The sequence below is a fragment of the Rhynchophorus ferrugineus genome, unplaced genomic scaffold (assembly GCF_030347505.1).
Source record: "Rhynchophorus ferrugineus isolate W39M unplaced genomic scaffold, kcgeb_rfMv2 rfM2, whole genome shotgun sequence".
Classification (NCBI taxonomy): Eukaryota; Metazoa; Arthropoda; class Insecta; order Coleoptera; family Curculionidae; genus Rhynchophorus; species Rhynchophorus ferrugineus.
This window is the reverse complement of record NW_027472581.1, coordinates 35,948,361-35,962,760: the sequence shown is the minus strand read 5'-3', so window position 1 is coordinate 35,962,760 and position 14,400 is coordinate 35,948,361. Positions and strand designations below refer to the sequence as shown.

Genomic DNA, 14,400 nt, shown 5'->3' with positions numbered 1-14,400 from the left:
AAGATAATTCTATTAATTTTTTATTTATATTTTAACAAAAAAACAAGAAATATGAAGTAAATACATATATGAAAATACATTAAGAGCAATAAAATGTTCACAACAAAGTAAATAAATAAAAAGACTGTAAATATTGTAATAACAATAAAGTCGCGGAGGTGATACAAATAAACAACTGAATTATTACAAGTTTATTATATTTCTTGCAGATTTTCCAATAAATGTCATATGCATCTAAGGTCGTTTCCTTCTTTTCTTTCCAAATTATCATTAAGCTAATTATAAGGAATCCCCATTAAAGTTTGTCAAATGTGGCAAAAGCTAAATAACATTTTAATAGTTTCTATTCTTATAGCCAAAATTATATTAACGTTTTGGAAATTTCATTTCACACTAGAAACACTGTATACTATAATGCATAAGATTATCATAACCTGATATTTTCACTACAAAAGTATAAAGCCTTGTAGCTTAATTCCCTATTATTACTAAAGATCTGATATTAGTTCAAAACTTGATGGTATTAAAACAGTTTTGAAGAACTTGTTAAACTTATATATAATGTACAGTATTCATCTGTAATATAATGTCACAGAAAATATGCATTGGCCAAAAAAGAGTCAATGTATTAAGTAATCTTCCTTTAACGTAATTTACTGGTAGTCAAAGACTGGAGTACATTAATTTCTAGTTATCTATCATTAAAATCTGAAAACATTGAAGCTTCGAAAATTGCTCCCAACCAGTAGATTCTTTGCATTTGGAAACTCGAAAGATGGAGGAACAGCCCTCATTTTAGCTTACTGAAATTTGAACAGAAGTACCTTCAAAAGTTATCTTGACAGTCTTATGTCAAGATATATGGCCACCTAAAATGGAATGAGGTTACCAAAAGTGTCCCCAGATATCAGCTATTGGAATTTATGAAAACACTTGCAGTTGTACAACCACCAATCTATTGGACGATCAGCAGAAACTTACAGTTCAAGGTGTACGGACACCAGAGGCAGCTAAGTTAAGAAAATGGAAGCTTAGAAAACCGAAATGTACTTCTGATTTTTGAAATAAAATTGTTTGACAAAATGAGTTTTCAACCTTTCACAGAAGCATAAGATTTACAATTAAAAAAGAATTCAATTAATATCCATACACCTATTGTTTAATTGAGTATCGAATCCTCATTTAAAACCTTATATATGTATTTTTGAAAATTAGTGAAGACTTTTCTATCACTGAACAGTTTAGAGCTTTATTGAGGGCCTTTAATGTGTATTAAAAATAATTTTATATCGATTTTGATCATGAATAAAACCACCATTACACACTGGAGTCAAATTACGTTCATTCATAATCATATTAGGCGGTAATAAGCGCCCAAAGCGTTAGAAAGTAATGTTTCTACAAGAAGAAACTTTAGAAGAACATTAAATTGAATGTATTACTGTCAAAGGCGAGTATGTTGGTGAATAAAGCCGATTATTGAGTGGTTATGTTATAATAAAAATTGAAAAACTAAAAAGAGTTATTAGTGGATATTTACAATAGCGTATGGAAAAGGGAGCAAATCCCACAAAATTAGCAAATAGAACTTATATTACCGATTATAGAAATATATGGGATAATGCTGTCTGCAATGACAACATGAAATCAAACGCCTTTAAAACCCAAGCAGAACTAAGACAAGGCGGAAGATTATGCCCAACCTTGTTTAATCAATAAAAACTAATAATTAGTGGATAAATAACAAAAAATGTTAAATAGAAAAAAAAACATTAACTTATATGTTATAACAATATAGTAAAAGTAGAAATGTCTTACCACATACAGAAAGTCTTAAACAGATGAAGTATGACAATATTATAATGAGATGAATATGTGAGCCAGAAGAAATAACTATGAAAATTAAAATAAAATGTCAATATAGAACAAACAAACTGGGAATAGAAATTTAATTTATTTGAATGGGTAATGGAAACTAGGAGAATATAAATATTAAATTTACTAACAAAAAAATTAATATATCTTTTTAAATTGTAAGACGGAAAGGGTACAAATCAATATATATATAGAGATGACAAGACATAGAGATATTGTCATGGAGGCAAGATACAAAAATCCATATATATTCTATAACTGTATATTAAATATAATTGATAATTGTATCAAAGAATTATAGGTTTACAAACCAATAAGAATGCATTTTTCCTTTCATATACTACTGTAGCTACAAAAAAAAGACAAAATAAGTTTAACACAGTATTTTACCAGTTATTCCGAAACGGGAAACATAATGATATTTGCTTAATTTAAAAAGCTAATACAAAATAGATAACATATTTTTTCTCGCGTCCCTTATTTATGTAAATTTAGGGTCGACGAATTTCCATACACGCCTGCTTTTTTGGCGAGAAAAATATTTGTTTACTTTTACCATTATTTACATAGAATTAAAATGCTTTTTGAACCTTTCTCTTTTATAGAGTCTATTTGTAGGTATTACGGTTTTGGGTGCTAATGGGAACACATTGTTGGTTAGTGTTCTTTTTATTTCTGCTTAATTGTGCTTCTAACACGGGGATGTACCTATATCCAAGAGCGTTTCTTTTTATTTAATTCTATTACAATAGAATGGAAATAATAAAGGGGTTGAAAACTAACTACTGTAGCTCTGTTGAGAGCATGTCATCAGTTCCAAATATATCTTTATTAAATCATACATGTTCATTCAAAGTAAGTTTTGATTTCCGCTACCAGTTCAGCATTCAATAGACCTTCCTAGCGATTTTTACAAGCCTTTTTTGAAATTTTTGACGAGACAGGTAACTATAAACAAATTATAGTCAGACGTTGGATGATTTTCTGAAAAAAAATATCGATATTTTTGGTCGAAATTTTTTTGGTCGATACATCGATATTTTTTTAACCGATATTTTCCAATATTTTTTGAAAATAAATTATATATCATTCTTAATAAACCTTTAAAATTGGTACTTAATTTTAATATCACTATTTTTAAAAATATTTGGAAAAAAAAAATTTTTTAGGCTAATATATGACTGTATTTTTTCTTACAAATATCGATATATTTTTTATAAATTCTCGATATTTTTAAACTTGCTGCAAAAAAGATATCGATATTTTTAAAAAAATATCGAAAACGATATATTTTTTTCGGTAGCCAACACTCCTAGTCCAGACTATACGGTGAATGGAGCAATTCCCAGCAAATTCAAATATGTTTATGGTCTAGCGTTGTCCTAATGGTTAGAAACGCCTTTGTCATCAATTTTGCCCTTTTTTAATCTCTTGTTTCAATTACATTAGTTGTTGATTGTAGCGCGTCCAGTTTAAAATTTGGTCAGGTTCCAGCAGATTATGATCAATAAGCTTTTCAATTCCATTCTCTTGACATCTATTCTTTGGCATCAATTCATGTTTAATAACTATTTGTGAAGTTTCTGCTAGTTTTTAAGCATTTAATTTAATTTTCAACAATTTACGTCAGATTCAACTTTAACAACGATATTTTCAAGATGAAAATGACCAAAACAATCTTCCTAAATACTCATTGTCGTAAACACCACACAATTTTTTACAAACTTGCGCTAAATTAATTTTTCTCTTTTTTAGTAAAAATCTAGACATGACGTAAATGACATTTTAAATTGATTTCAATGATTTTTTATTGACTTAATGATTTTTGATTGAATAAACGAATAACACTATTGGGTAAATACTATGTCAAAATGTTCTGTAGACTATTATGTTTCAAGTGCGCTATAATATGGTAGTATGAAAATTTTATTGAATAAATATTTCTGTAGTTTATCCAATAAAACAACCAACGTAAATCAACAAGATATACGACTTAGTAAGTCGTAATGTTGAAGCATTTTGGTTTACAGCATTTGCCGATGTTAACCTCTATTTTTCCTCTCTCGCTAATGTTTTGAAGAATTTTGTTTTTTGATATTTGACAACAGGGTCGACCACTACCAAGACAAATCGAATTTTATAGGCTAATTCAGCTACATGTTCCGATGCATTAGACCGCATCCTATCTCTTTTTATCTAAGGTTAAAATGAAAGGAAATATCCACTCCAATTTTAAAATGAATTTTTATATTAAAAAATACTTAGCAGTGTATTCGACATCATCTAGACGTGCATTGGCTGTTTTATTGGAAAGAATATTAAAATAGGCATTTTTTTAAATAACCATCTTTTAAAAACTATCGAAAGAAAAAGTATCTCTACTTAACATTATTTATTTATATTTCAGTATGCATATTGTTTAATAATGTAACAAATTTTTTATTATGTATATGAACAATTACATAATTTTGCAAATTATATAACTTCATTAAATTCAATTACAAAATAAAATATTTTAAAATATCAGAAAAGTAAACCTGATAAATCACGGATAATTGGTAACCAATTTCGCTTATCTGATAATAATGTCTGCACAAAGCTTGAAATGTGGAAAACCTCCCGCAGGATTTTCCAATGAAACTTTTTACTGCTCCAATTGTTCCGGATTGAGATAAAACGTATGTTGTGTTTTAAAAGTTTAAACAGGAACTACACGGAAATTTACTCAAAAGCATTTTAGAAAAGCAATTTTAAATAAAACAAGTAACAAGATTACGTTGCGTTATCAAAGGAATTAATGAAAATACAAATTACTAAATATTACAACAGTATAATAACCTTCATATTTCTTTCAAATAATTAGTATTAAATAAATTTTTGTTTCAGGGGCTGTGCGTTGCGATTCTTTTTTGTTTTTGCAATGGCGAGGTAAGTAATGTGTATCTAAAGTATCTATTATATACACCACATGGGGTTCTAAATATTTTGATATAAATTGATATTGTGTATTAAAATTCAATTTTTCTATCTTCAAAATTAAATAAAATAAATTGTGGTTTATAGGAAATCCTAATAACACTACATGTCCAGGTTCTTACCTTCCATATTCATTTATATCTTCAAGATTACAGGTATCAAGATATATAAAACAATAGGATTCTTAAGAATGTTCTCAACTCCATCACCTAATTGTTTAGAACAAATTAAGGAGCTTAGGGAATAAGAATAAATTCTGAAAGGAATAAATAATAAATCTAAATTAATAATAACTTTAATTACAATTTTATGAAGGTAGGGTTAATTAATTAAATTTTGAAGAACACGCAGCTATTGTTTAAAATGTTACTTCAGAATTGATGAGAGATTAAAGTTAAAAGCTGTAACATGCTTGTAATTGTTAGAATTATATTATAAGGTATGTTAACTATCTATGAATTAAATGCTATAGTCGTAGTGACTATATTCTGTATGCTGTAAAAGACATGTGAAACCTGTGGGTTTAATAATAATTCGATAGAACAAGGCAGTTATTAAATCAGAAAACGTAGATAAAATTACTCAAATTCTTTAAGAAAATTATACGATGCAAAAAAAATTCATCTCATTTTAAAATTTTTAATATTCATAATAACTTAACGTGTTTTATATCAAGCATACAGATAAAATTAACTTTCTGTTCTACAGGTAACTCGTTATTATCTTAATTAATGTTTTTTTATATCTAATTCTTAGTTATTTGATTCAAGTGATTCAATACAGATTGAAGTTTTCAATACAGATATCTACAAGGAATTCATTCACTCTTTATTGGATATACACGTCAAGTTACACATTATGGTCACCAGCGTTATTGAGATTGTTTTTTTATTTGTCAGAATTTACAGTGTTGTCTATATATAATCGTAATTGCAATCAATAATTGTAATCAAAAGCATAAAGTACATCCATACCATTATGTTATCTCAATAAATAAATAACAATAATTTAAAATATGACCTCGAAGAGATCAAATTCCCCTGTATTATCTAATTTAGTTTGAACAAAATTGTAGATCATTCGCCTGTTGTAAATGTTTTAATTTTATCTTACCATGCAAATTATATCGTGAAGAAGCTGGCTTCAAGATATGGCTTCAAGCCTCAACATCTATATCGGCGAATATAGCTCTATCGTCAAAATATTCATTGTTAATATTTCAACACGTTACTCAACACATCCACTACTTTAACGAAAAACAATGAAAATTAATATAGCCCATGATACAGTCTTAAATCAATAATTTTCATAAAACAGTAAATTTACTTCTCTACGAAGTTAACTTACTGCTAAACAGATTTTATTATTTTTCCGTCTTTCGTTTTCAAGTCAATATGATATAGGATTGGTTCCAATGTATTTTTATATTTGCCTCTATAAGATTTGCACTAAAAAAACAAGACATTTCGACAAAAAAAACAAAAATAATGCTATAACTTAATCTTGCTATATGATATAAATTTTAAAATATATTAATTAAATAAAACCCTTAAAATGAATAATAAATATACCATTTCAAAAATAAATTAAATTTACATAGTGTCATAAATATCAAATTCGAGAAATTTAATGGCATATAAAATTACACTGCTAACTTGGACGAGGAAAATGATTAAACCAATATTGACGTCTCGAAACTATAACTCGAAACTTCCGCGAAAGTCTAGTATTACCGCTTCAATTTTAACAGAAATTCTTTAGCGTACTTTTTGTTACAGGTGCAAGCCCAAATCAAGCGTAAATGGAGAACTGCAACATTTAGACCCAGAGCAAATTCATGTACCGTCACCACGGTTTCGGTTAGTACAATATAACTTGCTTTGAATATGTAGATTATGTATATATTTTGTACATTACTTTTTTTTTAATTGAACAGATAATTTTAAAAATTTAAGGAAGTTATTCTTATGATAAGACCGAAATATAATGTCTTATAAATGATGTAAGAACTTGAGGAAACACAAGTTTTTCTTCGAACACAAAGATAATAACAACGGGTCAAGTTTGAATATTTAAATAAAATGAATATCTTTTATGAAATTTTTTGATTACTGAGGAAAATTGCAATTGCATTTTGGCAATAACACAATAAAATATTTTCTTTTAACCTGACCAATAATGAAACCATAATGATAAAACTGCAAAAGCTACTGTCGCTGTGTTTGAGCTGGGTTTTAATTCAATTAATATTACAATTCATCGTCCTGGAGCCTTTTAGTTTTCAGGCAGTTCTTTGTCATTGATATCAAAATTACCGTATTGAAACCGTGGATACCAAAACCAACAATTATAATATGATGAAGCAACATGACTATAAGTTTCTAAAAGCATTTGATAGGTTTCGGAAACAAATTTCTACCAATTAAACAACAAAAGCAACGAACAAAATGCAATTCTAAGTGTTCGATGATCAGAGAATCACTAGGCAACGAATAATAACTGAATAACTCAATAATACTACATCGAAAATTGTTATTTTATGGAGATAAATGTCAAAACCATTGAATTTAACAGTTAGGTTGTTTAGTAGTTGTTTTTATTTATTTGTTGTATTTTCACCACATCGTTGACGAAATACGAATAAAAACAGCTATGACCAAATAACTTTATAACATGACTGTGCTCTATATTGTCAAATTTCTTAGGACATATTTGAATATTAGCATTTCGGACCACCAAATGTAGAAATATATCAGATATGTGAATAGAAACACTTGCCAGAAAATGAAAATGGTGAGAGAAACGGTCAGTAATAAACAATATATGGAATCATATACATATAAGCCAATTTTGTTGCATTACAGCTTAGAATTTAACAAGAAAACAGCAAAAGCAAAATTCTTCACTGTATAATTATGAATTTTAATGTCATACCTTATAGTACTAATATGATACTTTTTATTTTTTCAGTTTGTACGATCAAGTTATCCCCATAACGGCGAAGAAAAAGTATGACTAGGAGCTATCGGGCGTAGAGCTTCACAGTGGATCCAATCTAGAAAAGCTTCAAATGCTTTAGTTCGAAACCAGGACCAGATAGAACCAAGCGCTCAATGTGTTTAAATAATTAAATATCCTTTAATCGCTGTGAAGATTCATGCCAACGGGAACCAAACCTAACTAAAAATATGTATAGACAAACCATTAACTTACATGAAACTGTACATATATGTATAAGATAGACTAAATTAATACTGATAAAAATTGTTATCATATTTTTAGTTGTAACCAATAAATTTAACTTTAAGCAGTGCAGTTAATGTTTACTTGTATACTACAGCCAATAAAGCTATAAAATATTGATTTATTTTTAATTGATTCCTTTCCAAAAATTATCAGCAAGATTAAAATAAAATTAGATGACCTGGATGGATGGAGGATACTGTTAAAGATCCAATAAGTCGCCAGTTCTTCTGATGAAGTAAAATATTTTAAGTAAGGCAAAGTTTTGTTTTCATTTTCCTATATATCCAATGTGTGCATACTATTGTTGAGCTTAGTCAATTAATCGGAATGGAACAACATATCAAGATTAGAAAACGGCCTGGCGTTGGATTAGTTGCCCCTCCAAAGTCACTCAGAGCATCAATGTTTGCGTCAACAACAGCCAAAGGTAGACCGAAATTGTTCAAAGTACAGCTACAAATACAGACCTTATCCTAACCTGAAGGATCTTTATCCATTTTTCAATATGAACCACAGCGAGCTACTAAAGTACAAAAACTGTCAGCTATGGACTATAAAAATTTAGGAGTAGAAAATCTTTGAAAACCAAACCATAAGCTATATACCATAGAAATTTGCGTAGAAATATATTGTAGATCAGAATGGCCGCAAAATGCCTAGGAAACTATACCTGATTTAAAGTATGATGAATTAAGCATTTCGATAAGCTTTTGCTTATATTGAGTTAGATTACATCGGCAGTATCATTTAAACGATGGTTCCATTAACTATATGCGAGTAAAATAATTTGTCAAATTAATTTACTGGTCAAATACCTTCTATACTATTGGAGATGTTCATCATATTCTTGAACGTGCTCCCCATGCACTCCATGCTCACTCCCCTGATTTCAAATCAATTTGCTTGCCAAGTGTTCTCCATAATATTGGAGATACTCTTCATATTCTTGGAGATGCTCTCCATACTCTCTATGTTCTCTCCACTGCTTTTCAATATAGCCAATAAAAGGGCATTAAATGCAATAGTTCAGTATTCAATAATGCTACAAACTTCTTGACCGATATGATATTGGCTTAAGAATTAACGGAAAAAAGATCAATATATTAACAACAGATGGACTGCTATCTACTGTAAATGTCAAAGTGATCCATTAGGAAGCAAATCCAGAAGTTAATAGTTCTTGTATTTGAAGAACACTTGAGATCAGTAATACCGGAGAACATAATGGCATCTACCGCCGAAGTAACAGGTCGGACTGGCCAAGTTACAGGGGTTTTTGCGTGTGAAATAAGGAAATATCACAATCAAAACTAAAATCCGCCTCTTTCGAATCCCTATCTTGCCTATCCTTCTGCATGGCTCCGAGACTCAGAACCAATTCTGCATGTTTCCCTTCGAAATCATATTAGAAATGCACAATCAGTGCACAGTTGAACAAACTTAACGATGGTTTCAATATATCTGTTGAATTAAAAATAAATTAATAAACTTCTGTCGCAAAATCGACCTTTGAGATGAAAGATACAATGAACAATTAAGAAAAATACATGGACCAAGATAATACACAGCAATTTTAAAACAGGAAACTAACATTTCCGAGATATAGTGAAGAATGTTCGAAGTCCCATGATGAAGTTTCAAAACCTTGTAACAAGATACAAGCAACTGAGAACATCATATTCCATAATGCTAATACTATAAATCCTTCACAAAACTTGGCAACAGCCTTCATATGTTACCTAAGAAATAGTGTAAGGTTATAAGAGCATTGACCGTTATTTCTAACATTAAATTTCTTATAGATTGTTATCTTATAATATTTGTTATATATTACCTCTTTTTAGTGAAATCTAACATAATTCTAAGTACTCTGAAATTACCGAGAGCTTTTTTATAAATTTGAAATATTATTGTGCAAATGCATGTACATTACTATTTTTTAAATATTGTCTATGTAGCAGAACAATTACTAGTCGAAATGAGCAAGATGATGAATACAGTAAAATATATCATTTAAACATTTGTTCTTAAATATCATACATCTTGTTTTTATATAAGTTTCAATGGATTTTATACCATTTTGTGAAAAATATCGATGTGCTTTATATATAATCATCACCCCAATATTTTTATATAATTAGTGACTTAAAATATTTAGTTATTTCTAATGAACATTATCTTTATATTGCATTTCGCTTATCAATAACAATGATTGACGGTTATATACCGATTTTATAGGTTTTTAGATTTTAGCATCTAACCTCTCATGTTTTAATTTAATTAAACAGCTCTTTCATAACTCTATTTAAACCTTGAGAATACCGAATTATTTCTAGCGGCAGATAATTAGGAAAAATGTGTTTCATATATGGCTGGTGTAAAAAATATATTTAAATAATCCCAACTATACGCCTTTATACTATATAAATATTATATATTTCTTATATTTGTAAATAAGATATGTCAAGATAGTAAGGTAAGGTAAGATAGGTCATTCGTACAACCCACAAATGGTATTTGTTAATTTGATACACGCATAACTGAAGTTAACCTACAGGTTAGGAGATATTATGACTATTCTAAACCAGGAGGAAACAACAAAACAAAATACCGGATAATTCCCTGCGGATCTGCGAAACGTACGGGAAAACAAATACTATTTACCCGAAGAAAGGCAGCATATCTCTTGGGATTAGAAAACACAAGAGTCAGCAGACTAAGAGAATATTGACTCCTAATTCTAGAGCGAACATAATTTAAAATGTTATTATAGATAATATTGGGTTGACAAGTAAATCATTCAATTCTGTTAATAAGAAAAACTTATTTAATAATATTTTTAATTTTTGAAAAATGTATAATCGAAATCTAAATACCTAATTATAATAATAAAAAAAATCAAAAGAATATGCTCAAGACTGAAGCAAGTAGAAACATATAAAATAATAACGACATATAAAAAATGCAAACTCATCTATTATTCTTACGACCTTATCATTTTGACATTAAACTATTAATAATAATACTTCTTTCCGAGAAAATCCCTTTATCATCAGACAAATTACTTTTCACCTTTCACTGAATAGCTACCCTTTCTTAGAGGTTCGCGTTGCAGTTTTTTCTCGCCTAAGAAATTTTAACTAACAATGAACCACTAAGCGCAGAGACCGTAAAAAATATATCTATTCCACTGAATAGGTTCTCCAGAACACGCACTGGGAGACATTACAATTAAATTGCTAAGAAATTAATTTTAGTTTTATAATATCTTTCTTGGAAAAGTAAAAAACCGGAAATCTAGAAATATGTAACATAAATATTACGATATATTGTAAATATTGGGTTAAATTAATAACATAAACCAAAAATCCGATCTCTAGAAAAAATGGCATATTGTCTGTGAATTCTGAATGAATTAAAATAATTAAAATAGGAAAATATAAATAAGTTCAAAAAATTGTTTTCCCTTAACATTTTATGACGTCCTGTTACCCAATTATAAATTTGTCTTAGAAACAATTATTCTTGATCCCAGGTAATGTACAGCAATATGAAATAAAATATTCCATTTAATTGGTTACTTAATTCTTTTGACATAATTGTTGGATATAATTAGCTTTAACGCTAATTATAAAACTTAACTTAATTAAAAATAATTTCAGTAAATTTTTCACTGTTAAATCTATTATATATTATTAAGATACGTTTAATCATTTATTATGAGTAAATTAATATGACAAACCCTAAAAAATAACATACATTATACATACAAAATAACTAACGAACAACTATTCATTTATGATTCATTCATTTATGAGGATATATATATATATATATATATATATATATATATATATATATATATAAATATCCTCATAAGACGGACATTCTTATACACACTTCTAACCTAAATCGTCAACATGAAAAACCCAACACTTACCCTTGGTTTTTAAAATACTTCAAAATGTCTGTTTTGGGTTGATTGCTGATCACTATCTGCAGTTTTATTGATTTACATAACCTTAAACTTTATAAAAAACATTATAAAATTGGTACTTAATTTCATTTTTTTTTTAAATATTACAATTGTTCCTTCCTTCGATATATCGATATTTTTTCAAAAATGTCGAAAATATATATCCATATTTTTTAAATGTCGATATATCGAAATATCGATATTTTTCTCGCCGACCGACACCCTAAGAAGTAGTATTCTGTGGCCATATTACTTAGCTATCTTATCTAGAGTGTGTTTTCATTCACACCTGCTTCTGTCTCATTTTAAAACGAATTTGGAAATTGCAATAGTCAATACATTCGACATCGTGATAACATTAATTCACCGTTATTTTAGATAGTCTATATAATTCAGTCACTAAACTTTTATTACTTTATTATATACCTGTTATCTACTTATAAATTCATTTTGCAGTCGCTAAATAACAGGTCCTGTGTAGCTAATACAAATGAAAAGCCAACAATTGGTCACAAATATTATGGCTTCGGTATAATCATAGTCTAAGATGAAAAATTTAAATTCAAAACAAAGATATTTTTTAGGAATTTTTTTAATCAAGAATCAAAGTGAGATTAAACTGGCGTATATCCATAACAGAACTTAGTGATTCTTATGAAAGATTGACTATTACTTATATTCTATATTTACTGAAAGATTAATATAGAATTTTTAGATCTACGTTTCTAAATATATAGTGTTTCGCTAACTTAATGAATAATCAATGCAGAATCAAATTTTACTTTAAAAAGACTTAAACAATAATAATGTATTTCACACATTCCTTTCAATGCCCTAAAAACTCGTAGCCATTATGTATATTTGGACTTTATTTTGTTTAAAAAGGAACAGAGGGACAAAACGATATTTACTCCTTTGAATGAATAGTCTAAATGTTGTCTAACATATTATTTCTTCAGAGTTCTTACTGCCGAGCAACGCTATTAATAACAATCGGTTTTTACGTACCGAAATTCGTTTATCAGCAGACAAATTACTTTTCGCTTTCTTTGAAATTGCTGTCGCTTTTTCACAATTGGGTTTTTCTCACACGCATTTTTAGATTACAATAGCGCCGAGCTTAAACCAAATTACACGCAGTTAAGTCAATTTTAATGTACGATAGAATTATTCTGTAAAGCCTTTAGTTTCAATTTGTCTCATACTTGTTGCTACTAATATTTTTAATCCATATTAAGTAAAATTAAGTATTTTCAAGTAAAATAAAATGTTATAATCAGATTGAACCAACAAAATGTTTTATTTTGTAACCTTATTAACAATTTAAACTTGCATCACGTTATATCATGAAAAAATTGCATAAAATGAAAAATCACAGCATATCAAACACAAGTCTCAAAAAACTCAAAGATCAAACATTAATGAACGTATTTCCATGTGATTTTTACTAAATGATTGAGCCATTTATGAGGAATGTTTAACATTATACACATTTAACATTATACACATTTAACATTATATATCATTACCCTGTCTCGATAATTATTGGCTTTGGCTCATAATTCAACATACCAACTTATTCATTCACTAACTGTTTCTTTCTAAGTCAATGTTCAAGTAATAACTAAACTGTTAATTTCTAGTCTATATAACACTTGTTCACGATTCCACAATTTATTTGATGGAGCTCATCCAAACTAAATGTATTGCTGTCGACAATGCTTCCTTCCGCACGTCCAGACAGTTTTCACTGCTATATCCTTCTTGATCTGCATGTATATTGTAGTACTGCTTTGCCACACCTCATATTAATTCGACTGGATTGAATGTATAGTGATAGAGAGAAAGACGTTATACTTTATAACCATATTGTTCAGCCATCTAATCTACTTTGTATCTCCTTTCAGGCCTATTTCTAAAAAAGTAAATTACCTCAAACAATTAAACATTTATCAAGTAACAATTTCAAATATTTCGCTCTTCAAAGTGGTCTCTTCAAAACTTACTGTTATGCAAACTATTTCGTTACTATAGTCGGTGCACTTGTCTTCCACCAATGTGATATGGTGCGGTATATCGTCCATAACAATAAATGATGGTTCCTCCAAGTTCTTTAGTAGCTGATTGTCGAGCCACAGCAAAAACATGTTACTGTTCATTTCTCCATGGTCGGTCTTAGCCTCTCATTAAGGCATAGCATCAATACCAATCAACCATAGCATCAATTAACCTACAAAAACACAGAAATCAGTCACAAATGTGGCTGAAAACACCGTGCATCAAAGCCAAGGAAACCAAATGCATCATATAACTTTTACTCTGCGTAG

General features: G+C 28.7%; 1 protein-coding gene across 1 annotated transcript in view; it reads left to right on the top strand.

Moving 5' to 3' along the window:
• The window catches only part of Dh31-R (Diuretic hormone 31 Receptor), a 439,521-nt gene extending 431,505 nt beyond the window's left edge, over window positions 1-8,016 (top strand). The window contains exons 10-12 of the mRNA XM_076395298.1: window positions 4,762-4,803; window positions 6,630-6,710; window positions 7,822-8,016. Of these exons, the coding sequence (XP_076251413.1) occupies window positions 4,762-4,803; window positions 6,630-6,710; window positions 7,822-7,866 (168 nt within the window). The 3' untranslated portion in view covers window positions 7,867-8,016. The remainder of the gene's footprint in view (window positions 1-4,761; window positions 4,804-6,629; window positions 6,711-7,821) is intronic.
• Window positions 8,017-14,400: the final 6,384 nt, after the last annotated feature.